The sequence below is a fragment of the Juglans regia genome, chromosome 9, assembly GCF_001411555.2.
Source record: "Juglans regia cultivar Chandler chromosome 9, Walnut 2.0, whole genome shotgun sequence".
NCBI lineage: Eukaryota > Viridiplantae > Streptophyta > Magnoliopsida > Fagales > Juglandaceae > Juglans > Juglans regia.
The window spans coordinates 527,397-554,029 of NC_049909.1; the positions used below are offsets into that span (position 1 = coordinate 527,397).

The 26,633-nt window shown below is 36.4% G+C and overlaps 1 protein-coding gene across 1 annotated transcript; it reads left to right on the forward strand.

The window, feature by feature from the left end:
- Positions 1-15,599: 15,599 nt before the first annotated feature.
- On the forward strand, positions 15,600-26,155 carry LOC109003133 (E3 ubiquitin-protein ligase ORTHRUS 2-like). Its single transcript, XM_018981132.2, has 9 exons — positions 15,600-16,243; positions 21,441-21,973; positions 22,516-22,641; positions 23,195-23,294; positions 23,445-23,506; positions 23,581-23,683; positions 24,656-24,800; positions 25,087-25,301; positions 25,583-26,155. The coding sequence occupies exons 1-9, from the start codon at positions 15,728-15,730 to the stop codon at positions 25,913-25,915; spliced, it is 2,133 nt and encodes a 710-aa protein (XP_018836677.1). The 5' UTR covers positions 15,600-15,727; the 3' UTR covers positions 25,916-26,155.
- The last annotated feature ends 478 nt before the right edge of the window (positions 26,156-26,633 follow it).

A 26,633-nucleotide genomic window follows, 5' to 3' on the forward strand; every position in this document is an offset into this window, starting at 1 on the left:
GAGCACCTTAAGTACAAGCAAGAACTAAAGCAACCACTAGGCTTATCCATTCTATAGCTCACACAACTCAGTCAAGGATGTCATAATACTAATGATAAATTGGAGCATTGAGGCTATGAGCTCCGTGTCGTGCCATTACTATCTAATCGACCGTCTCTAGTCGGCCAACCTCTAGTGTGCCTTCTGATCCTAACACATGGTCTTCCATTCCGAAGGGAATTATAGTTGGGACTACTGTGGTGAGACTTGATTACAAATCTCAGCAAGTTAACAGATAACTTAACATTCAAGTCAAAGATACATGCATGGTAGTAAAAGCATAAATCCATACATGATCATAAATAAGCTTGATGTGACTTGACATTTAACATGGCATGAACTGACATGACTTGAACTTAAGCATACACTGAACTGAAACTAAACTTAACATGACATGACATGAGCTTGAACATGAACTGACTTGGACATAAACTCAAACATGAACATGAACATAAACTAAGCTTGAACTGAAACTGAATATGAACTTAATGTGAATTGAAATATGAACTGAACGTAAACTTGAAACATGAACTGAACGTGAACTTAAAACATGACTGAACATGAACTTGTAACATAACTGAATGCATGAACTTAAAACATGAACTGAACGTGAGATGAATTCTGACAATAAAAATGATTTTGCCAGTCGTTTCGTTAGGAATAGTGAACAATCAGAATGATTCTGCTCAACATATTCCGTCAGAGATACTCAAACAATCAGAATGATTATGCTAGGAGTACCTAGTAATACTTTGACAATCAGAATGATTACGCCAGAAGCATTTGAGTAGAGGTATTCTAACAATCAAAATGATTAGACCGGAGGTATTATAAATGGAAATGCTCAGATAATCATAGTAATTGCATTAGGAGTGTCCCATGCATGACTAAATGAGAAAATACTATTTTAGAGACATACTTTATACTCGAGAAATGATGTGATATGAAATGAAATGACAGATGGCATGACATACGTAATGTGACAATATACGTGAGACGCATAACTTGACGTAACTTGAAATAGATGAACAATATGTAACATGGCATAACATGTAACATATAACATTACGCGACATGACATAACATTTAATAGACAACATTACGTGACATGGCCTAACATGTAATAGATAGGATTACTTGACATGTCATAACATATAACAGATAACTATTTTGTGACAAAATATACTATGTGTAACAAATGAATATTTCTTGATAGAATATAATGTGTAACAGAGAAACGTGTAGTGGCATGGCATGGCATATATGATAACATAATTACATAACCAATAGTTCTCTTACCAACACACATATACAGTAATCTGACAGTAAGTTCGAAGCTACCTTACAGTGGTCGTTGCGTTTTAGAAGGCAAAGCATGAAACATGGGAAACTGTAAGTAGGAGTTCTAAATTTACATTTCTCATGTAAATTTAGTCCTAAACTCAAATATCAACTTAGAAAAACAATCACAACTATGAAAAACACCATAAGGCCTAAACTTCCAAAGGCCATATTTCTTGATTTTGTTGCAATTTCATCCAACTCCAAAACTCATGATCAAATTGAAATATTGCAACAAAGATACTCATATACTAAGTTTAAAAACATGCTTAAAACATCCAAAAAAATCCACTTCTTATAAACACAAAAAATTTTAAGCAAAAGATCCAAACTTTTAACCAAAACACAAACCCTTGAATCTCAAGCTTTTGACCTTTTTCAAAGCATCTCCAAGAACTCCCAAAAATTCAAAACTTTATTCTAACATATTCATAACACATTCCTAAGAACTGACATGTTTTTAATCAACAAATAAAATTAACCCAAAAATCACAAAACCTCATTTGAAGTACTCGGCTCCAACACTTAGTCAAAAACAGAATTTTTTCTAACTTTGCTTTGATCAAACACTTGATCCGAGGCATACCATTATGAGATCTTCAAACCAAAACATCATATGGTTTTAAAATGTATCCTAAATTAGATCCAAACATTAAACTTAAAACCACATGGCTGAAAATAAACCAAAACATGGATCTAGCCGAAAAGATCAAACTTTTGAGCTAACCAAGTATTCTCTTGCATAAAAATCATATCTTCACAAATCAACATCTAAAATCTTCAACCCAACATCCTAACATGTATATCCAAGGCTTATAATTATCAAATAAAATGTCAAAGTCATTGGAGTAAGATTAAACCACAAAATATCCAAACTTTCTTAAAACAAAAACTTGTTTTCTCATTCTAGTTTCTAAGTTTCTAGATAGACAAAATATTTCATCAAACGCTTTAATCATGCAACAAACCTCCAAAAAACATTCATATAAAACTTTTGACAACACTCCATAAAACATTCAGACCAAGATTTTTCCATTAGCTTGGTCAAAAACTCTAAAATACAACACACTATTTAGATATTGCCCAAATTGACCTTTCTATGGTTAAAATAATTTTTGACTAATCAAACGACCGTGCAATCAAATAAAAAAGATACCCACAGAAACTAGACTCAAAGACTAATACCTATCATGAGGAATTTTAGAGAGATAATACATAGAAGGGTTTCAAAAAGGGCACGAAAAAAGGCTCATAAAACTATCTAAGAGAGCTTCTAAGTGTTCTCTCCAAGAACGGAAATGAAAATGGGTGAAATGATGACTTGTGCGCCTAATACATTTCTGAAAGTGAAGTATGGGCTTAACTGACACCTTGATGGGTGGTGATTAGGTCACAAAATGTGCAAACAGTAAGTAGTTTTCAGCCAAGGAAACTTCCAAAAGAAGGGTGGTGGTGAGGTGGCATTTGGCCTTCACATCATGCACAACTTTGGGGCTGTCATGGACAATGGATATTCAGCCTTGAGTGGTTGGAAATTTCCTCAAGAAGCTTTTCCAAGGTGGCCGAAATTCGTGGGCCTAATGGGCCTTAAACAAGTGGGCTTCATTTTGGGGTTTAAAGTGGGTTGGGTTAGGGTTTGAGATGTTATCAAGATCAAATCTGATTTTTCTTGACCCAATCAAATTTCCAAGGTTTAAAGGGTTGGATAATGATTTCATAATATGAATTTGAGGAATTAATAGATTGTGGAAATGTTTTAATCAAGTGATTAAACACAATACTAGAAGTCAGGTCAATAATGTTTGGAGGCAAACTATAGGGTTTGGGGAAACTATTTAGGATTTCAGTTTCAACCAAGTTTTTAGGGTTTCAATTAGATTCTAATTATTTAGGGTTTCAATAGGGTTGAAACCTTCTTTGGCTTGGCACAATTTGGCTGGTTGGATGAATAGTATTTTGCTTAGGTGGCATGATCTCACACCTTGATTTGTTTCACATTTCCATCTCATAGTTCATCTTGGTGCCAAGTGTCCAATATTATTCACCAAGTATGACTAAGGTCTTGTCATGTGTCCAAATAAAACTTCTCTAACCTAATTTGGACATTTCACATTGTGATTTTAAAAACATTTCACTTGGTGCTACTATTGAGATTACTATTCACTCCGAGAAAAGTGAAAATAAACTTTACATTGTAAAATCCTAAACATACACACTAACCTAATTGTGCAATTCGTTTATTGAAATCCAACCTCGAAGTGCCTTGAAATAAATAAAATACGTTTTTGAACAAGCATTTCATCCGAAAACTATTCAAAAACTAATAATGAGATTATTACACCATAAAAGCCTAAATATTCAAACAAAACAAATGATGCAGATTATATCTCATTTTGACATTTCTAATTATCTCAAATAACTAAAATTACACATTTGGCCCTATAGTGAATGACAACACTAACTACGCTGACATTCCAAAAATATGCAATTGGTTGATTCATAAAAAGTTAAGGAGTTTTCACGAGGTTCCTAAAGTCTATAGCGGGTTGTTACATGTTCGCCTGGAGCCACGAAGACATGTCTGGGATAGATAATGCAATAATTGAACACCCCCTTTATGTAAATCACGAGGCAAAGAAAGTTCGACAGAAGCGTAGAAGCTACAATGTGGAGAAGTGCACCGCCATATCCAATGAAGTTGATCACCTTATGGCTAGAATGGTTGTCCAATGTGGTGTTGGTGAAGAAGTCGAATGGGAAGTGGAGGGTGTGCATTCACTTCACTGACCTGAATAAGGTCTGCCCGAAAAATAGCTTTCCACTACCTTGCATTTACTGGATCATGGACTCCATCGCAGGTCATCACAGGTTGAACTTCATGGATGCTTACTTGGGGTATAACCAGATCCGAATGAACCCCAATGATGAGGAGAAAATGTCATTCATAACTGATTGAGGAATCTATTACTATCGAGCCATGCCATTTGGACTAAAAAATGCGGGAGCGACCTACCAAAGGTTGGTCAATCGTATGTTGAAAAGCTAGATCAAGTGCAACATAGAAGTCTATGTGGATGATCTACTCGTTAAGATTAAAGCGCCCAAGCAGCACCTGGCAGATCTTCTAGAGGCTTTTGCGGCCCTACAACAGTACAACATGAAGCGCAATCCAGCAAAGTGCACTTTCAAGGTGGAGTCCAAGAAGTTTTTGGGCTTCATGGTTTCATAGAGGGGAATAGAAGGAAACCCGAAAAGGTAAAATCCATAAAGACATGTCCTCACCCCAGAACATAAATGAAGTGTAAAAGTTGGCCAGGTGAGTAATAGCTCTCAATCGATTCGTTTCCTGATCAACGAACAAGTGCCTATCATTCTTCAAAGTGTTACGAAAGGCACAAACTTGAGATGATGAGTGTGATCGAGTGTTCGGGAAACTCAATGAGTATCTTACCAACACACCACTCCTTAGCCAAGCTGAGCCTTGAGAACTCTAAGCCTGTACCTGTCCTTGTCCCTACATGTCGTCTTAGCATCCTTAGTAAGGGAGCCCAGAAGTTGATTTACTACTCTAGTCGAGCCTTCTAGGGAGAGGAGCCAAGATATCCCTAGATGGATATGTTGGCCTTTGTGCTAGTGATATAGCCTGACTCTAGAGATCGTACTTTCAAGTCCACTTGATCAAGGTGCTGACGAAAGCACCTTTAAAAAAAGGTGTTACAGCGACTAGATGCCTCGAGTCGTTTGATGAATTGGGCAATCAAATTGAGCGAGTTTAACATCGACTACGTTCCTTGAAATATGGTAAAGGGACATATATTGGCCGACTTCATAACCGAGTTCACCGACTTCCCTGAGGAAATCCAAGTTGCACCCACAAGAAAGCCCTATCAGGTCTTCGTCGACAGCTCATCCTGCCTTGCTGGAGGGGGAGTAGGATGCATATTACCACAGACTCTGGGTAGGAACACAATTACGTGATCAAGCTCACTTTTAAAACCAACAACAACAAAGCAAAATACGAAGCACCATTGGTCGGTTTATCAGTCAGCGAATCACTGGGGGCCGCTAAAGTGGAAATGAGAGCTGACTTCCAAGTACTCGTCAACCAAGTCTTGGGAGAATTCGCCACAAAGGGAGAAAAATTGAAGATGTACCTACAGCTAGTGTAGGAAAAATGCAACCATTTATGGTATTTCCATATTTGACAGATACCGAGGGGAGAGAACTAAAGGGCCGACAAGTTAGCATGGGTTGCCTTGGGATAGGAAGATTTCCCCTACCAGAGCAAACGGTCACTAGAATAATTGATGTGCCCGCCGTGGGAATTGTAGTCTGAAAATTAAGGCTAAGAGCACCGAAATGGGCATTGGAAGTGATCAAATACCTAGATGTTGTGGAACTCCCTGACGATAAGTGGGAAGCAATGAAGGTCAAAAATCGGGTGGCACACTTCACCCTGGTAGATGGTGTTAGCTGGAAATTTGGTAAGGGCAGGGTACTATTGATCACACACCCTCAAAGAGGCTGAAGAATTTGTCAAAACATTGTCTGAAATGCCAACTGTAGGCCCCAATATCGCATTGCCTACTAGAGGAATTGACGTCGATCATGTCGTGGCCATTCGCATAGTGAGGGAATTGACCTGGTCGGACCCTTGCCCCTGAGTAAGGTTGGTGTAAGATTCGTGATCGTCGTTGTAGATTACTTTACCAAGTAGGTAGAGGCAGAAGCTCTTGCGATGATTACGACGAACAATATCACCTGATTTTTGTGGAAGGTCATGATCTGCAGGTTCAGCATCCCCCACAGCCTAATCTTGGACAATGGACAACAGTTCGATTCAAGCCACAACCACAGTTGGTGCGCAGAGTTAGGAATAAAATTCAAGTACTCCTCCTCGGGACACTGGTAGGCCAACGGACAAGTCAAAGTGACCAACAAGACATTACTCAAGATGCTGAAGAAGAAGCTAACTGATGAGAAAGTAGTTGGGCAGAGGAGCTCTGCAAGGTCCTATGGGCTTATTGAACTACAATAAAACACCAACAAGTGAAACCCCTTTCACCCTCACCTATGGGAGCAAAGCAGTGATGCTTGTGGAAGTGGGGATGCCAACCTACAGGGTCCAACAATTCAACCAAAGCTCTAACGATGAAAAACTGGAAGAACAACTAGACCTACTAGAAGAAAAAAGACAAGAAGCTGAGGTTAGGATGATGATTAACAATAGAAAGATCGAGCACTACTTCAATAGGAGAGTCCAACCAAGGTCCTTCAAAGTGGGCAATCTGGTGTTGAGACAAACAGGAACGACCACGCAAGAGGAGGGAAAGTTGGGGCCACGATAGGAGAAACATTAATTGTCACTACCAACAACAGGCTGGGCTCTTATCGACTTAGGGACACTTGTGGAAATGAGGTAACATACCCTTGGAATGTAGAGCACTTGCAAAAATACTTTGCTTAAATGTACTCGAAAAATGTATTGACAAATATTGAAAGATCATGAATAAAATTATCTTTTTTCCCGTATTATGTGTTTGGTCTCACAAGATATCCCATAAAAGTTGAGTCACTAGACTCACCGTGACCCAACAGTCGGTGACAATCATTTGACTGCTTGACCTTCTCGCACATAAAAACAAGAGGAAAACAACGAGAAGAGAAGAAACAAATAAATTGGGTAAGAACACCTTTATACATTAAGGAAAATTGTCTTCATTTACAAAAATAAAACAAAAATATACATTCAAGAGCCCATAGTCGTTTCTGAGAAAGCATTGGGAATATGGTCCTTCCCTAGTGAGTTGGCAAATTTTAGCGCTTGATGGTCCAGCTAGAGAGACATCAGGTTGAGAGTCCTCAAGTCGGTCTGGCATTTCTCCAGCAAGTCGGCCCTCACCCTATTCAGGTCCTCTTTGCAGCCACAACCCCAAGCCCAACTATGGAATCTCTTCGTCGTTGACATCTACATAGAAAGACGGGTAACTTCCCCTTGAGAGTCAGCTAACTCAAACTGTAAGGTTTCGACCTCCAAGTCCCGAGAGACAATCTCTTCTTAATAGGTAGCTAACCCGGACTCCAAAGCCTCCACCTGTAGATCTCGCAACTACAACTCACCCCTGGCCGAAGCCAATTCAGACTCCAAGGTCTTGACTTGCTTGACCCAAGAATCTAGGAGGGTCGACTTGCATTTCCAGGACTTGGTGAGGTCCAAGTAGGTCTTCTACAACTAGTTGTTTGACCTCGCGTCCAAGTTTTGCTGCTTGACCAGCCTATCCTTCTCACCCTCAAGATTGTGACATGATTTCTTGAGCCACTCCAACTCTTCCTCTTAATGGTCCCATGGATCACACAAGGTATCCTGCTCTCCCCCCCCCGCCCCCTCTCAAAACTTGATCTTGAGGAGGCATTTGCCGGCCTCTTCCTGAGCTTTAGCTGAATCGTCTTAGAGGAAGGCCTTCTCCTAGCGAAGCCTGTCAATCTTCTTCTTCTTCCATTTTCAGCTGGAGTATAGTTGGACGAAAGTCTCCTCGACTTCCTTCCTCTTCTAGTTCACCTTGCAAATCTCCATGCGAGTGAGGATGGAAAGAGACTGTAGTGCCCTGACCTCATCTTCTAACTCTCCCCTCTTGTACACAATCAGGGTGGCTAACTGATCTACTCCCTAGCAGGCCAAACAAAGTTGGACAAAGTGAAACACAAGTTGAGGAAAGGGAATATGGAAGACTATAGCAAATAATGATGAAAATGCCTAACCAAGGAAAAGAAATCCCTGAGTTTGTCGGCTACCCAGCTGATGGCATCGACTTGAGCTCTATCAAATCATGAACCAGTCCTCATTACCCTGTGGAATGGTCTAGGTGTGGGGAATGTACATCCTCGCCATTTCCCAGAGACGACGACACCTCAACATCAGCTGCTATCTCAAAATCTACAACATGCATGTTAGCATCGATGTTGGGGGAGAGAGCCATCTACTGTGCATCCTCGGGCGGCATGACAGTGATGTGAGATTCCCTTGGAGAAGGATCAAGGAAGGCCATCTTGAGCTCCTCCTCCCCTCGGCAAAGGATCTTTGTCGGCCTTACGTTGCCAGGCACGGTAGAAGAAGGGAACACTGGTCGCAATGAAGTGGGAAGCCGAGATCTGCCCACACGACCCAAGGTAGGCTGTTGATCTTCCCTTTCGCTTCCAAGAGAGGACTGAATGCCTTTTTTCAATCCCAAGAAGTAGCTGACCCCCCCCCCCCAAGGCCTCAGGGATGTGTCAACAATGGAAGTAAGATCGATTTGGGGACACCAGGAACTGATCAACGTTAGTTCTGGTTAGCAGGGTGTCGGTATGGACTTCCTCCTCTTATGTCTCCACCCAAGCATAAACCATTACCAACCTAGCTTGCTCTTGCCCGGTTAATGTCATGCAAATTTTCTTGTCACACAAGGACATGAAGAAGAACCGTTTGAACTAGTCCTTCATAGGAGAGAAACGAGTTTCCAGGTGGGCAACCCTATATTCTGGTCAGGAACGAAAGCTACACAGGTGTCCATCAAGTCTCTACACCCCGCATAAAGAGAAACTCCCTGGCGGTAAGTTCCAGGTAATCATCTCCAGTGGTCCCCAAGACAATGCGCCAAACGATGCAACAGAATATCAAAATCCTCCACGTGTGAGGGTGAAGCTGCGATGGGGCCAGTCGAAGGTAGTCAAAAACTTCTTGTACAGGGCGATAGAAAGGAAGCCGCAATACATTGGAGAACATCAAAGGGCACAATGCCATCTTCTCGGCAAAGCCTTCCGAATAGACTGCCCCTTGGTGAGCTGCTAGAATCTCTAAATCTGTGGAGTCAGGCACCCTAAAAGAAGACTTCAACGACCTTAGGTTGGTGGAGGAAACAATAGAGGCCCAGTGGTATCCCTCGAAGAATTGAGAGTCACCACGAATCTTAGGAGGATCCAGACCCCTGGGAACCCTGGAAGGTCCTTATGGAAGGGATGAACGTGAGTCCCGAGACACAAAATGAAAGGTGTTCTTAGGCACCATTGCAGAGAAACAATGAAGGTTAGAGATGGTTAAAGGGGGAAGGAAGCAGGGAAGCTAAAACGCAAGAGGGTCAGGAGATTGTAACAAAGAACGAGAAAAAGGTAAAGAAATGAAGGTCAAAGCAGATGGGGCATGGGTTTAAATAGGCACCTGTGTCGACTGGCTACCCCAAACCAGAGAGTAACACGCGTTGCTAGAAGTGAAACGAAAAGGAGCAAATCCTGCGATTTCTGCTGCACGATGTGGGAAAGCAGACAGGCGTGCACAACGGGCAACCCACCCATTATGTGTTACTAAACAATGAAACATTATGGGTCTTTTTAAAAAAAAAAAAAAAAAAGAGAAAGGGGGAAAGAAAGAGAAAGGAGAAGGAAAATTTTCACCGCACAAATGTAATAGGAATTTGCGAGGTAATTGGAAGGGATGTTTATATGCCCTACTGGGCTAGGTCAAACTTGTCTCGGGAGGCCTAGTGACCGAAGCATAGTTAGCCCACAAGTTGGGCAAAGAAGACTAAGGCCCAAAGCTTGGGCGTGAAGTAAATCGATGTGGAAGGATGGGACGCCAACTCTCTTGACACTACCCTACACACGTACGTAGTGGCAGAGCCACGCCGTACTTACGGACCATATACGGGATGTGGACAGGGATTGCGGTAGGGCCCCCTATCCCTGACAGAGTGCACGATAAGGTCCTTTGTCCCTAACATAATGCATAGAAGGTGGTGCACTCACCCACCTGCCGCAAGGACACAAATCGGGGAAGTCACGCCACATTAAAGGCAACAACATGGTGTCCCTTACCGCCTTATAGGAGATAGGCACCTCTAACATGGGATATGGAGGACCACCTCGGCAAGGGGTATAAAAGTCGAGCACCAAGTTAGAATTGTTTTCTTACATTCTTTCACGTATTAAAATTCTCTACAAGGTGCAGAAAATTAATTTAGACATTAAAGGTGTTTCATCATCCTCAAGCCCTAATATTTCTTAGGTCGTAGGTGATTGAGCCCAATGACCAGAGTGCGAAACACATTGTCAACAGGTACTGTAGGGGAATAGAAATTGGCAAGTAGGTTGGAGTCAAAGAGAAGCAAATGGGCTTGAACATGAGATAGCAAAATGGGTGCCAGATGAAGAGGTCTTTGGATGAAATGATGTAAAACTGTCACCCAACTTTGCAATAAAGCGTAATGATGTAGCAGATCCCCCACGATGTATTTGGATTATGAGAGAGAAAGCCCCTTCTAATAAGATTTGCTGTAAAGTAGGACTATACACCACCCAATAGGAGTCCTGCATGTGAACCTCATAAATAAGCTTTGCCACACGAAATTTGCGCTCAAATCTTTAAACATCACTCCCTCCACACCGAGCACGTCAACCAGTGTTTGTTGGTGTCGCTAACCACATGCTCCATCGCAACGTTCCTTGAATCTAGTGACTACTACACTTTGTTCTTGTTTCCCTCCACTTGTATTCCACCTTAATTGTCCCAAATTAGACCGCTCAAGATTTTTTCTGCACAAAAATTCATAACGAAAATTGTAGCTCCATTACAAAGGAGGTTCTTTTTAGAATAATAAGAAAGAAGGTGCATCTATAGTTGAATCTATCTGCTTTTAGATGTCACTTAAACATCTTCTGAAAAAGATCCAAAATTGATCCATTTCAAAGGCCAACCGTTTGCGTTTATCCAGAGAGATCCAGGTTTTAAGACAAAAAACAAACAAAAAAGAGAAGAAAAAAAAAACCTTTGATTGAATGCTACGGGATGGTGGGACATCTTAAAACCAACTTGGCATTTTTCCACCAAAAAGAAAATCTAACCAGCAATAGAGAGACGGACGAGATTGAAAAGAACATCTTAGAAGACCAAAATATGAGTGAGAGAGTGAGAGAGCAGGAGAAATAGATCAAAGAGAGTTTATCGGTGTTGGGTGGTTATGGCAAAATGAAGACGATGTAGGGTAAACGACAACGGAGACGAGTTCGAGAGAAATAAGATGGAGGAGAAGATTGCTGAAGTTGGTCTACAATCCCATGCGGCAAGGTCTACCTTTAAAAAATAAGGAGTGCCGATGTGACCTATACCTATTGGTGGGTGTGAAAGAACCAAGACCATCACATCCCATTTTAAGGAAAACTCTATGAAGAAGAGATGAGGAATAAAAACTTGTGGCGTTTACTTGAGAATAAAAGTTAAAATGATATTTTTGAGTAAATAGAGCCCAATGTTTAGGTTGACTTCTTAATACTGTGGGTTGCTTTGAGAGTTGAATGAGATGAAAATTTTATAAATAATAGTAAAATAATATGTGAATAGTAATAAAATGATTTGTATTAAAAGTTTTATTAGGTTTTAGAAAAGTAGACAGAAAAAATTAAATACATATATTATAAAGTTAAAATATTATTAAAATATAATTTTTTAATATAACTTTTTTTAAATTTAAAAAAGTTGCATTAGTTTTTGTGTTTGTTTAGAAGTTTGAAAAAATTATAATGATTATGTAATAGTTAGATAAAAAAATTAAAAATTTGAAGTTGAAAAATGTTTGTATTGAGTATTGTTTATGAAATAAATTATGAGAAATTATGCGATGCGATGAGTTTAGTTTTCCAAACAACTCATAAATAAATAAGATATATTTTAATTGGAGTGTATCTATTAATATAAAGTTTTTAATAATTATAAGATGTAATATCTCGACTTAATAATTAAAATGGCATAAAATGCACCTTTTTTTTATTGATATCTTAATAGAAAAATGATATTATGTCGCATAATTTTGTCTTCTCATTTTGACCGTTCAATTATTTTATTTTAATTTTTAATTTTTAATTTTTTCTTAATAATAAAGAAAATGACAATTATTGATATTTTTTAAATATATAAAAATATTTGAAAAAAATATATAATTTACACTAAAGAGCATGGCCAATGGTCAAACCTAGATGGCACAACAGCAGCACTCATCTTACTAGGAGTAAAAAGGTAGAATACCGATAACATCATAAGTGTACTACTTGATAAAAATGAAGTAATAATGTGAATGCAATAAGTAACATTGTAATAATACCGAAAGCATCATGAGTGTAATACTTGAAGAACATTCCTGACGAGCATGTATTAACTAGTAAAACAATTAAAATACATAGATAGTCACAACATTAAAATTATGATTACACCATATTAACAATGTTCGATGTTTTAACAATAGGACAAGGGAATTAACGAGTAATATGGGTGATTATAGCGGCTCACTCCCTCCCATGAGTGACAAAAAGTCCACCAAACTCCCATACAATACCACCAACCACCGGGCTGAGGGAAGGAAGTGCTTCGGCTTCTCCTACTTCTGCCCCTCCCGCCCCACTCTCCCTTGTCCATAGTGCTGCCAGCTTTTTTATGTTTTAATTGCGGTTTAAATAGTGAGTTGAAATAAAATAAATTGAAATAAATATTGAATAAAATATTATTTTTAATATTATTATTATTTTAAAATTTAAAAAAATTAAATTATTTATTATATTTTATGTAAAAATTTAAAAAAATTATAAAAATAAAATAAAATAAAATATAATAAGATGAGATAAAATAATTCTTATATTCAAATGAAACGTAATGCTTTTTATGATTTTTCCTCCAAAGCTAGGAAATGGCTTGATCTACTATCTTTCGGTGTTGAAGTCTCAACATGTCTGCTCATTTAGATTCATCAGTCGTTGATCCTTCATAAGCTTGGAGAAGCGCAACCAAACTATTAGTTCCATTTAGATAGGAAAAATATTTTATCTCATTTTATTATTATAAATTTTTTAAATTTTTATATAAAATTTAATAAATAATTTAATTTTTTTAAATATTAAAATAATATTAATATTAATAAATAATATTTTAATAATATTTTATTTAATTTTTAATTTTTATCTTAATTCACCTTTTCTCAATTCATTATTTAAACATCGCCTTGACTCTATGACCCATGCGTGGCCTATGCCGTACGTACGACTCATGCGTTGCAATGTATATTCTTTCGACGCACCTAGTTTCAAAAGGCCCAAAGGTGTGGGCCTGGGGCGTGGGATCCAAAACAGTCTCTCATGAACATTCTTGGCCACTGGCTATTCGGATTGTTTGCAGCATCCAACCTATTTCTGTTTTCGCTTCCCTTTTAACACTCTTGTTAAATTAGTCAAAATTAAAGAATATTTTTAATAAATAAAAAAAAAAATTAACTTTTAACTATTCCATCCACATAAATCTCCACATTGAAATATTTATTTTTTCATTATATAATAATAAAATAATATAATATTAATTTAATTTTAATTATTTATATCAAATCTCCACATTAGATTATATATTTATTTATTATATAATAATGAATAACTAATAATTTTAAAAATATTTAATTTTTTTAATTATTAATTTATTTAATTTTATCATATTTTACTATTCTACCTATTACATATTAATTAATAATCATATTCTTATTAAATTAATATATCACTAACTCAAATTAATATATCAATTTAAAAAAAATTTTATTTTTTTAATTATGAAATTATTTTATTTTATCATAATATTTTATATTAATTAGTAATTATATTATAATTAAATTATAGATTAAAAATAGAAACTAGAAAGACATTGATGGAAATATTGAGAGAGAGAAACAAATAATATAAAATGAATTTAATGAATAAATAGTGTCTTTCAAATTTAGAAATAACTTTAAAAGTTACTGTAGCTTGGAATATAGCTAGTCCAATGTGATATATTTTATAGTTCAATAGTTAAATTCTCATTGGATTTAACTTTTAACTAATCCAATGAAAGTGCTCTTAACTAAATATTATTAATCTATGGACTCAAAACAGTTAGAACTTAGAACAATTTGGGCCTTACATTGCAATCCACAGGACCACAAATAACAAGTTAAAATGCAAAAAATAGTAGATAATAGATACAAGTTTTAAATAAGTAATGTTGAATATAAGTTTCAAATAAATAAATTTTATATAAGTCTTTTGTAAAAAATAAATCTTATTAATAAAAATAATTTTTTTAAAAAAATAAATCTTATTAATAAAAATAATTTTTTTTTTTACATTTTTTTGAATGAGATCTATTTTTTTTTATAAAGATTTATATAAGACTTGTTTATTTAAAATTTGTTTAATTATTTTTCTATTTTTATTTGTGTTTCGTTAACAATAATGAAGTGGTTATTTAAATTTATCATCGCCTATTTATCTACGTAAGAGCATCCTCATCTCATTCCTCATATCACTATTATCTCTAAATTATAGGAAAAAATTTAGGAAAAAGTTCAAAAATCCCCTCCCATCCCATTCCCTATTTTAAGATTTTGATTTAGGGAATGAACAGTGGTTCCCTAAATAATATAGGAAACTACTATTCATCTCCTAAATCATTTTTTTATTAATATTTTATTTGAATAAATAAAATAAATTCTTTTTTCAATCAACTACATTTTTCTCTTATACTCATATTTATTATACTTTTAAATAATATTTTTAAAAATAATAATTTTAAAAATATTATTAAACCCTTAAAAAAATAATTTAAATTTTTGTTTAAAATATTCACTATAATAATAGATCAAAACATAAGAAAAAATATTAAGTAGTTAAGTTTGAAAATGGAAGTGAGAGAAAAAAGTAATAGAAAAATAATAGAAGAATATTATTTTAATAGAATAGAGAAATGATAAGGAATGTGATGTAGAAGGTTTTTTAAAAATGAGTAAAATTTAGGATAAAATTATAAGGAGTGTTCTTTTTAATTAAAATTTAGAAAAAAATTTAAAGAATCGGATGTGAATGCTCTAATAGCCTTTGCTTAATATATACACGAACGTGGTGGAAAAGAGAAGAAAATAAAAGAAAAGAGAAGAGGGTTAGATGCTTCTTTATTATTTCAATAAATAAAAACGTAATGGAAGGAAGGGTAAAGGGGCATAGTCCAAAACAGTAGATTGCATTAATTGTTTGGCGGAATCATACGAAGGGTGAGAAAACGAATTCATTCATAGGAGAGCTGTCGTGTAGTATAGCAATAATAAGCGGACACGTAAGAAGAACAGGTATACACGACCGCTTATGATAACATCCGAAATTCAAATCACCTTCTCTCCCACTTTAGTTGTTTTCAAAAACCCGCCGTCTCTTTTATTTTGAGTTGAAAAAGATCTATTTCACCCAGAGCTGACCTGCATTTCAAACGTCTCCATCTTTACTCTCGCCTCTCGCCTCTCGCCTCTCGCCTTGTCTCATGACTTCTCACTCATCGCTCCCTCCCATGGCGCAAGTTCGCCAACTACCCTGCGACGGTGACGGTATCTGCATGCTCTGCAAGGTCAAGCCCTCCGACGAAGACAACCTCTCCTGCAAAACCTGTTCCACACCCTGGCACCTCAACTGCCTCTCCTCCCGTCCCGAGACTATCGCCTCCGCTCTCCAATGGGAATGCCCCGACTGTACCTCTCTCTCCCTCGACCTCCCGCCTGCTACTGCTTCCGGCGGCGCCTCCGACGACCTTATCGCTAAGATCCGTGAGATTGAGGCTGATGCGTCCCTCACGGAGCGTCAGAAGGCGAAGATGCGTCAGGAGTTGATGATGAGGGGAAATGCTTGTCTCGATGGCGATGAGAAGAACCATAAGAGGAAGAGAGGAAAGGAGGAGGAAATGAATGTTGGACGAGGAGGTGAAAGTAACGATGTGCTGGATCTTTTGGATGGGAGCCTTAACTGCTCCTTCTGTATGCAGTTACCGGAGAGGCCTGTTACGGTACGGTTCCTTGGTTCTTTTCATTTCCTTTAGCTTTGTTAAAAAAAAATGTTATTTTTAATTTTTTTATTGGCGTTTGTGGTCTTAGTGCACTTACATATCACCTTTGCTGATTTTTCTTTTATTTATTCATACTTTATTGACTCCGAGATAAAACTATAAGCCATTTTGGAAATTCTCTGCACAGTGTTCTCTGTTTTGGACATCCTATTTTTTTTTTTTTTTTGAATAACTGTTTTATATATCCTATTATTTGGGGTCCTGGTATTCGGTTTTTTAATATCTGAAATCTGGATTAATGATTGGATGAAATGTTAAAACGTTGAAGTAGAATATAATTTTTTAAGATAAAAGATGTTTGAATTGAAGTTGAAGTTTTTTTTGAAAGAACTCTTAACCAAACTTGTCCTTTGTATTGGTTTGGTGTTCTTGAAATCCTTTTGGTCTTTCGAGGCTTTCAGTGATCTTTTCTTTGTCTTCTCCTCCTGTTATCAGTTTTTCCATTCCTTCACGGCTTATGTCAATTACCATATGTATAGTTGTACATTATTTGTTACCATATGGCCGGTGTAATTTTTTTTAATCTAAAATAGCTTACCAAGATTCATTTTTTTTTTAAATTTTATTCAATGGTTTTTCAATAAGTAATGCTATTCTAAGACCTCTATACCTATATTGCTTATATACATAATTTGATTTAAAAAATAAATTTTAAATATGAATTTTACAAATTAAATTTTACAATTTAAATGACGTGAATGGTGTGCTGTACATACCAGTTTGACAATATAATAACTCTTTTAATTTACTATGATTTGTTCTCTCTCTCTCTATATATCATTTGAATATTATTTTTTTTATACTTTGTTTATTCATTATAAATATATCTCTTCTACCTATTAATAAATTTACAATATTCTCTTATATTTCAATATTTGCAATATCTCTCCAATGTAATTTTTTTAATGTAATTATAAATTCTCCCTTCACAAAAAACAAACACAAAATAACTCAAATATAAAATTAAAAAGGAAAATTAAAAGATGAAAATAAATGAGGATTTTTTTTTCCTATACTGCATCAACTCATGAGACTAATGTTAAAAGTGTGGTGTTTATATGACAAGAGGTGAATATGGAAGTAACGAAATTATCATAATCAATTTAAAGATGGGGAACGGTCAATGGAGGAGATAGTTTTTTGCTAATAAGGTTCCTTATTATCAAAATAAACTGAAGGAAATAAAACACCAAACGTTATTGACTCTTATAGCTAGGTTATGGTCTCCATGTATTAGTCTCGCCTGTTGGCACATCTTCCATCTCCTCAATACTTGGGACGGTTAAATTATAAATATAAACTGACTCAGAGACTCAGTAAGTAGATAAATCACATAGTTACCACAATTTTAAATAGATCTATCACTTTTAAAAGGACATGCATGAACTGTAATAACATCCACCCATATAAGATGTGTTTTTGTTAATCTTTTGGTGGCCAACCTAAAATTTGGCCTTGTGTGTAAGGCTTGGTGATCTTAAAGATCACAATTTTGTGCCTGTGGCAATGGGCGGAATCCATTCAAAGTAGATGGACAACTTGATAAATTCAGGTGCACCTGAGAGTGCTATTCTTGGCATTGCCATCCACCCCTCATCCTTTTGTTCCTTTACCCCTCAACAGTCAAAAGGCCAAGAAAAGCATTTACGTACGCTCATTCATCCTCATGGTCATTTAATTTTCTCTCTTTTCTTTTCTTTTTTTTTTTCGTTTCCTTTATTTTTCTTTTCCTTTCATTTCTTTCATTCATCATTTAGCATAATACTCCCGATAAATACATCACATTACGAAAGCAATGATGCCGTTTCATAAAAGGATAAGCTTTATGTTACCACAATAACTCACCCATGGGTAGCCCAAGTAGTAAGAGTGAAATTATGTGCATGAGTCCCATGTCACAGGTTCGAGTCCCCTTGGGATCAAAATGTGATTGAAGTAGGAGGCCATGGTGGTATGTTGTTGTACTAGTCTTCTTGGGGGTTTAGGTTCCATGGGTGATCCCTAAGGGCTTTGTTGTGGGGTGGTTCCCCCGTCATAAAAGAATGTTACCACAATAATCAAACACAATTTCATAAAATAAACACATCTCAATTAGGTTATAGGAAAGCCATGATCATATCTACCTACTCTCTGGCTTGCTCTTAAAAGAACAATTCTACTCTTAATTTTGTCCTTTTTCTTCCTCCTCTCTCTCCCCTTCCCATTCTCTTTTTGTCCTCTCTTGCACCCTTCTTTCTCCTTTACTTTATTTCACACGGCTAACATTTAAATAAGAAAACTGTGCATGGGTTAATTATCCGTTTGGCTGTTTTAATTTTAATTTTTTGATTTTTTTTCGAAGTCGGCAGCAATGATGCTGAGAAATGAGAAACTTTGACACACCACCAGCATGTTTTCATTGGAGGAAATGCTGGTTACTGCCATTATTTTTTTGTTTGTGTATATAATGTTGGCAGCAACATTTCCTAACAAGACAATCTTTTTTCCATCCTCAATAGAGGGAAAAGCGAGGTGGCCAACATATCAAGCCATGAACTATTGTTGACACTCAACTCTTAGGTTATGTTTGGATGTTGAAGTGAGTTGAGTTGAGTTGAGTTGAGATGATAAAATATTGTTAGAATATTATTTTTTAATATTATTATTATTTTAGAATTTAAAAAAATTGAATTGTTTATTATATTTTGTATTGGAATTTGAAAAAGTTATAATGATGAGTTGAGATGAGTTTGGTAACCAAACTCACCCTTAGTGGACGAATTCCCAGCTTGCTAAATCTGTACAATTCCTATGCAACCAATCATGAACTGCGAAGGAGTTGAGTGTCAACAATCTGTCCTCCAGAGTTTCTAGACAGTGTTTTGGCTTCTTGCCTTTTCTCTAGCCTTAATATTCTTGCATTTAACTTAGAGACTTCGCTAAGACCTCGTTTGGACACTCAAACATTCTTAGATATTTTCAAAATTTCTCACAATTTTCTTCCCAAATATTATTCAAACATAAAATACTTTTCAATTTCAAATCTTCAAATCTTACATTTAATAATTATTTAATCATTACAACTTTTTCAAACAACCAAACAAAACACAAAAAAAGTACAACATTTTCAAATTTTAAAATAAAAATAATATTCAAATAATTTTTTAACTTTATAATATTTTTATTCATCTCTCTCTCGTCTCAAAATCTAATAAAACATCTTAAATAAAATCATTTCTATACTATTTACAGAATTTTGAAATATTCTAAGTGTTCAAATGAGCCCTTGAGTGCAACTTCTTGGACTTCTTCGAGGCTTGAGAGAGGATGCAAAAAATTATGCCAGCGAGGGGATAGAAAGATTGTATATTAGGATTTTGAAAATAGACGCTACTAATCTATGGCTACAGCATGCTTTAGACGGTGACTCTATTGTGTTTCCTTGATTTTATTGATGAAAACTCAGGACAATATGAGCTGTTGGGAATTATTTTCCTTCAATTTCTGTCTAGGGAAATCTTTTTTAATCCATAAAGTTTGACCCACAGCTTCCTAGGCTTCTAGATAGATTCTCCTGCTCTTACAGGTCTAAATATGAAAAAAGGAAAAGGAAATCTAGGTTAAGGAAAACGGAAGATTTGATTCGGCTTTGTCCCCATAACCAGATCAAGGAGAATATGGCGGGTCAAAAGGAAATTTAGGTTATTTGAAGTGGGGTCTACATCGGGTATCAGCGTAGCGTCATTAGTGGAATGTCATTCGCCTCATGTAACACAGGATAGACTAATAGTCGGTATTACACCCTTGGTCCCCGAAGAAACTATGGCTCCCTCGTCAAAGTTGAGTGTACTATCGAGATTTGAAGGAGATGTAGGATCAGCTATCACCGCAGAGGTGAAGGGACTTTCTGTCATCCCAGAATCTCCAATGGAGAGAACCAATGGAGTTGCTAGAGAACCTATGGGTTTGGCATTGGTGCCTTGTGTAGAGTCGGGAGTGCAGTTGGATACTGTTTCTGGGGATAACGTTGCTCCCTGGTCTCTCTTTCTTCAATAGCAGACTGGATTCTACTTAAAGTTAACGAGATTCAATAGTTTGTGGGAATCCCACATGGAGGATGTGAAGATCAATTTAAAGAATTGATCACTGCGATTGAGGCAAGTCATGTGTTTGAAACTAAATCAAATTTCAAGAAAAATAGGGAGTTACAACGTTTTTCCTGTGCAATTAACTACGACGCTAAGAGTGGTAGCTCATCTAGAGGGAAGTCTGAAGGGAGGGCATTGTGAAGACGGGAATCAAGGGGTTGGGGTTGGGTGTTCAGGTAGAGTTTTAGTTCTTTGGGAAACAAGGGATTGGGATCGGGTTTGGTGTATTTTGGGTTGTTTTTCCATAGGCTTTTTGGGTCATTAGGGGCTTTGGGTCATTTTGGGCAAGGTGTTTTCTTGTATACATTCAGTGTACTTGGTTTCTCCTTTTGATATATATAATTTTTTACTTCTAAAAAAAAAATATGGTCCTAATTTGGCCAGTTTATGAATACTTACCTACTATAGCAGATTTGAGACCATGAATGACATAAGTCAGAACTTAATTCTACACTAATTGGTACTTTAATACATTTGAGCATTTAAAACATGATAAAACAACAATTAATATTCTACCTATTGGCGATTACCAACATTTAAAACACAACCAATTGGTATTGAAAAGATGTTGGTTTAAGAAAAATCAAGCCTATTAAAAAAAATGCTAAATTAAATCCGTAGGGATCTGGCATGACATTATATATGTACTTGCTTAGTTCATTATGATTTCTTTTTCTTACAGATGTTTTCATTCTTCATTGCTTGTCCTTGTCAGCTATGGTTTTATAGGTTCTATTGGTCATTTAGGTGTCAACATCTGACTTAATAGAATTACTGTATCCATTGACTTTCTTAATGGCCGCATTTCTCAATGTGGTCTTAGGCCTTCATCAACCAGATTGCGTGGCTTCGGTATTTGAAGTACTTGAGGTTTAGGTGTTCATTATTGTTTCTTTGACATGGAATTTTCACCATTGTGCCTGCCTTCACTGTCTTCTTTGTATGCTACATAAGATTTTGCTTGTGATATTTGGTTGTTAATTAGGTTCTTGTTTTTTTGCTTTTGCCAGACGCCATGTGGACACAATTTCTGCCTTAAATGCTTCCAGAAATGGGTTGGGCAAGGGAAGCGTACTTGTGCAAAGTGCCGGTGCTCCATTCCTTCCAAAATGGCAAGTCAACCCCGTATCAATTCTACCCTTGTGGTAGCTATTCGTATGGCAAAGGTTTCCAAGTCAATTGGTTCTGGAGGGCCTTCAAAGGTATATCATTTTGTACACAATCGGAATAGGCCTGACAAGGCTTATACTACTGAGAGGGCTCAGAAGAGTGGGAAGGCCAATGCTGCTAGTGGGAAGATATTTGTCACTATTTCCCCTGACCATTTTGGTCCTATCCCAGCTGAAAATGACCCAGAAAGGAATCAGGGTGTGCTTGTTGGAGAGTGCTGGGAAGACAGATTGGAGTGCCGGCAATGGGGTGCTCATTTTCCACATGTAGCTGGCATTGCTGGGCAATCCAACTATGGTGCACAGTCAGTGGCTCTTTCAGGGGGCTACCAAGACGATGAAGACCATGGAGAGTGGTTCCTCTACACTGGAAGGTTTGTTTTCGGACTGTGCTCTTGGTTCTAGTTTGTGGCTCATCAGTGAACACTGGGTCTGTTATTTTATTCTTCATGTATTAATTTTCTCTTAAAAGCTTAAACAATGAACATATTACAGCTGATTGTGGCTGCTATTTGTGATTTATTGCCATCTATAGGATCAGCTACTATGAGGACATCTGGATACTATGAAATCCCCATTGTGGCCATGTTCTGCCATCCCTATTAAACTCCAATCTCCAACTCTAGTGCCTGCATATACAGCTCTTTAGCTTTGTTATGCATTGGAGAGTTCCTGTTTTGAGTATGTCTGGTGTACATAAGGATCAATTTTGTGGATAATATTAGGATTAAACAATTTCTTTTGTTTGAAAGTTTTTGTTTTGCTTTATTTGTCCTAATCTTCAACTTATTAATGTCTATTTTTGCCTTCCTCTTATCAAACACGTTTTTAATAAATGTAATCAACTTATATTCTACCAATGGTCTCCTCACATATGATGCTTCTATTATGTTTGATGCTTTTGCATGAATGGCAGTGGAGGCAGGGATCTTAGTGGGAACAAACGGACAAACAAAGATCAGTCTTTTGATCAGAAGTTCGAGAAAATGAACCAGGCGCTTCAAGTTAGTTGCTTAAAAGGGTATCCTGTTCGAGTTGTCAGGTAATATTAAATATTTAATGAATCTTTCTCTCGCTTTAAGGTCATTTCAATGCATTGTTTCATATTATAAGTTTGTCGTTATTGACTATCACAGTTTAAAATTTCCCTACTGCATTTACAAATTTACTTTGGTAAAATCATTTTTCGAATGGCTAGAAGTGGTATTGAAATTCTTTTTCAGAGCCATTGCTCCCACAGTTGAAAAGTATTATCCAAAGGTGTGATTTAAGGTTGTCTATTTGAGACTGTTTATGTGTCAGTTGCCATTTCACTTTGCCTGGGAAGTTAGGAACAAATTTTCATTCTTATTCCAGATATTGAAAGAGCCAGCTAATAGCTTACAATCTAACAACATGCTTGTTAGAGGAAGAAAAGTTTGTGATTATACTAAAGGAAAAGTGGTTAGTAAAAGGAAACCCTACTTTATTGCTGGTAAAATTTATAGTTGGGCAGTAAACCATTCAAAACTTATTATTGTATACATGGGGATTAAAAAAGGAAACTAGCAATGGTTAGTGTTTTATTTGTTTTTTTTTCATATTATGATGAGCAGGTCCCACAAAGAAAAGCGCTCTTCATATGCCCCGGAAAAAGGGGTAAGGTATGATGGTGTCTATAGAATTGAAAAATGTTGGCGCAAAGTGGGTATTCAGGTAATATGTGCTATTCTGCATGTTTGCGTTTCTCATCTGTTTTACTTTTCTTTTTCTTTTTTTTTTTTTCTTTTTCTTTTTTTTCTAAGCAAGCAAATATATTTCTTCTGTTTTACTTTGCCACAGATCTGATTTGTTTCCATGAAATAGGGTTTTAAGGTCTGCAGGTATCTGTTCGTTAGATGTGACAACGAACCTGCCCCATGGACAAGGTTTGTGTTTGGTCAGTTATTAACTGGCTTAATTCTGTCTTGTACTCTGCTCAAGCTTCTTAATTCAACTGCAGTGATGAGCATGGGGATCGACCTAGACCTTTACCTGTTATTTCTGAGCTGAAGAAGGCAACAGAAATAATGGAGAGGAAGGATTGCCCATTATGGGACTTTGATGTGAGTGGTCTCAATTCTATCCCTGAACTTAAGATTATTATATTTTGGTTTATTCTATTTCAGGGAGATTGTTTTCTCAATCCATAGTTGATATGAGTAATGAACCAAAGTTAACATGAGTCTAGGGTGATGTTTGATGTTATTCAAGAAATGAAGTTAAATAAAAAATTCTAGAATTAGCCACAAGCAGTGTTGGTAAAAGCATGCTTAAGTGCAATGCAATGATGTTGAAGTGATTCGCTTACCAAATGTGACGATCATTTAAAAAAAGGCACTTTTTTTGGTTCTTTTTGTGTGAGCTCAAAAAAAAAAAAAAAAGTGAGCTTTGATAATATTTTTATCCAAAAAATATAAACAATCAAGTCAAGACCTAAAAACAAAAATATTCAAGATTTAGTTAATGCTTAATATCATTTACATCCCATGTGATGTATAGGCTTTGAACCTGATATTATAGTCAAGTTGGCTTTCTAGATGGATTGCTTGTGTTAGCTTTGAAGTCAATACCTACAATTCTTGAGTGTTTTCTTTTTTTGGTAGATTTTGATTCAACCATGTACTTTAATTTCATCATGGCTAATTAGGAAATTTAGTAAAGCACAAGAGAAATATATAAAATGCTATGTTTAAATTTTATGTAACTTGTTGACTACTTAATTGTGATGTTGCATAATAGTCTAATAATAAATTGAGTTAATGATTTAAACGTGTCCTACCTGTTAAAAAATTAAATATATTATCATCCTGCTTCCTAAACCTTTTTTATTGTATTTTATGGACTTTCTGTTATTATAAATCGTTTTATAAAAATGTGCGCTTTACTTCAGCTAGGCGTGTGCTTGTGCTAGCCTAGGCTCTAGACAATGTCTGCTTAAGTTGGTCTGATGCTTTCACCAACACTGGTAGTAAGCTTCTAAGCACTAGCATTTTCCTATGGTGTGTTGAATTATGAATTATCTGTTTTGCTCAAAGGAGGAAGAATGTTGCTGGAAATGGAAAAAACCTCCACCACCTAGCAGGAAACGGGTAGCTACTGGGAATTCCGAAGACATAAAGAGGTCAAGGAAAGCAATGAGGCGAGCTCAGAATATGAGTGTAAGGGAGAGGCTCCTGAAAGGTCTGTTCTCTCTCCATTATTGAGTCATCTATCATTAGCTCTTTTGTTTTGACCCTCAACTAGGCTATATCTGGTATTTTGATAGGGTATGTCAAATCTAGGAAGAGAAGTTCCATTAGCTAATGATTCGTTGGCACTTGGAGGGTCTTTTTAATTTTTTTTTTTAATAGTAAAACAATCAACAGATTTAGTGGGTTTGTTTAGTACTTGGTTTGCATGCTGAATCTTGTGTTAGTGATATTTAATTGTACATTTTATGTTCGCTCATGTATGTTTGTATTTGCAGAGTTCAGTTGCCTCATCTGTCGGCAGGTGATGACTCTGCCAATAACAACACCATGTGCTCATAATTTTTGCAAGTTGTGTTTGGAGGATGCATTTGCTGGAAAAACTTTTGTGAGGGACAGAAGCAGAGGTGGAAGGATGCTTCGATCCCAGAAAAATGTCATGAATTGTCCATCTTGCCCAATGGACATCTCTGATTTTCTCCAAAATCCTCAGGTATGCCATGCCATGCACCATTTTTTCTCTTGATTTATGTGAACTTGTGCTTTATTTTGCATTTGATTTCTGAGAAAATGGGAGAAGAGAGGCCAAAACCAGTAACCCTGACAGTTGGGAATGAATCTTGGTTGGTAAATGCATGGCCGTCAGTTTCTTGTTTTCATAGCAACAAATGGGGTTTACTGCTTTCCCCCTTTTCTCGTGTATGGACGGACCCATTCTTTATAACCAATGGAGATGGTTTAGGGTAATTTGTGGAATTGATTGTGGTGTGGCAGGTAAATAGAGAGTTGATGGATGTGATTGAGTCGCTGAAATCTAAGACTGAAGAGGAGAATGGGAACTCTATTGAGTCAAGTGAAGAAACTGATGGCAATGAGGATGGTGGTGATCTTTTGTCTGCGAGTGCTGAAAAAGCTAACATAGAGAATTCAGAAATCACAGGTGTAGTTGATTGTGTGCAGACTCTCAACGAAAGCAAGCTCAAAAGAAGCAGAAAGCAGAGGGAAGTAGATGTTGGGGAATCATCATTAGGAGCAGAAGGACCAAAAGAAGGAAATGATTCACCATCAAGTCCACTCCATATGCAATCTGATGACGACTTTCAATAATTACTCTAAAATGGTTGGATCATCAGGTAGACTCATTTCGTGGAGTGGGATTATTTTGAGAAGGGGAGAGATTCTTGTGACCTTTAGGGTGACTTCAAAATTTCTTTTGGAGGAAATCTCAGATATCTAGAAAAGGTTTCATTTTGGGAACGCTTGAAATATATTTGATGTAGAAAACCGAAACTTAATTAATTTCATAATTTACTTAAGTTTGGAATTGGAAACCATTTGAGATCACCTATGTTTTCATTTTTAAATTTGTTCTGTTTTTTGGTAGGAGGGCAGAGTATCTAAAGCCTGAACCTTAAAATCCCTAATCCTAATTTACTCGAGGTGGCAGCTACACCATAGTTTGTGGTGGTTGGAATCCTGTGGACCATCACCACGAATGACTGATGAGGTGTTAGGGTCTGTTTGAGATTGTGTTAGGAGTCTTCAAAAAATGCTTAAATAACTTTATAAGTTTATTAATGATAACATTCGGTTGTTTGCATATTAAAATACTTTTTTAAAGAAGTATTATTTTGATATTTTTTTTTCAAATGCGATTTTTTCAATAATGCGGAATGTAGTTACAATTTAAAGGGAAATTGTCAATGAGTGAAGATACATATTACAACTTTCAAATAATTATCACTATAACCTTTGGTATTATACGTGGAAATGCATGAAGAAATTCTTTTTTACTTATGCTTTGTTGAAGGTATTTTTTTCAATA

What these genes read in the sequence shown, in the direction of transcription:
- LOC109003133 (XM_018981132.2), top strand. Translation starts at nt 15,728, where the DNA reads ATGACTTCTCACTCATCGCTCCCTCCCATGGCGCAAGTTCGCCAACTA. An exon ending in TGGTTCCTCTACACTGGAAG is followed by an intron (nt 21,974 to 22,515) that starts GTTTGTTTTCGG and finishes CATGAATGGCAG; the next exon opens with TGGAGGCAGGGATCTTAGTG. An exon ending in TATCCTGTTCGAGTTGTCAG is followed by an intron (nt 22,642 to 23,194) that starts GTAATATTAAAT and finishes TATGATGAGCAG; the next exon opens with GTCCCACAAAGAAAAGCGCT.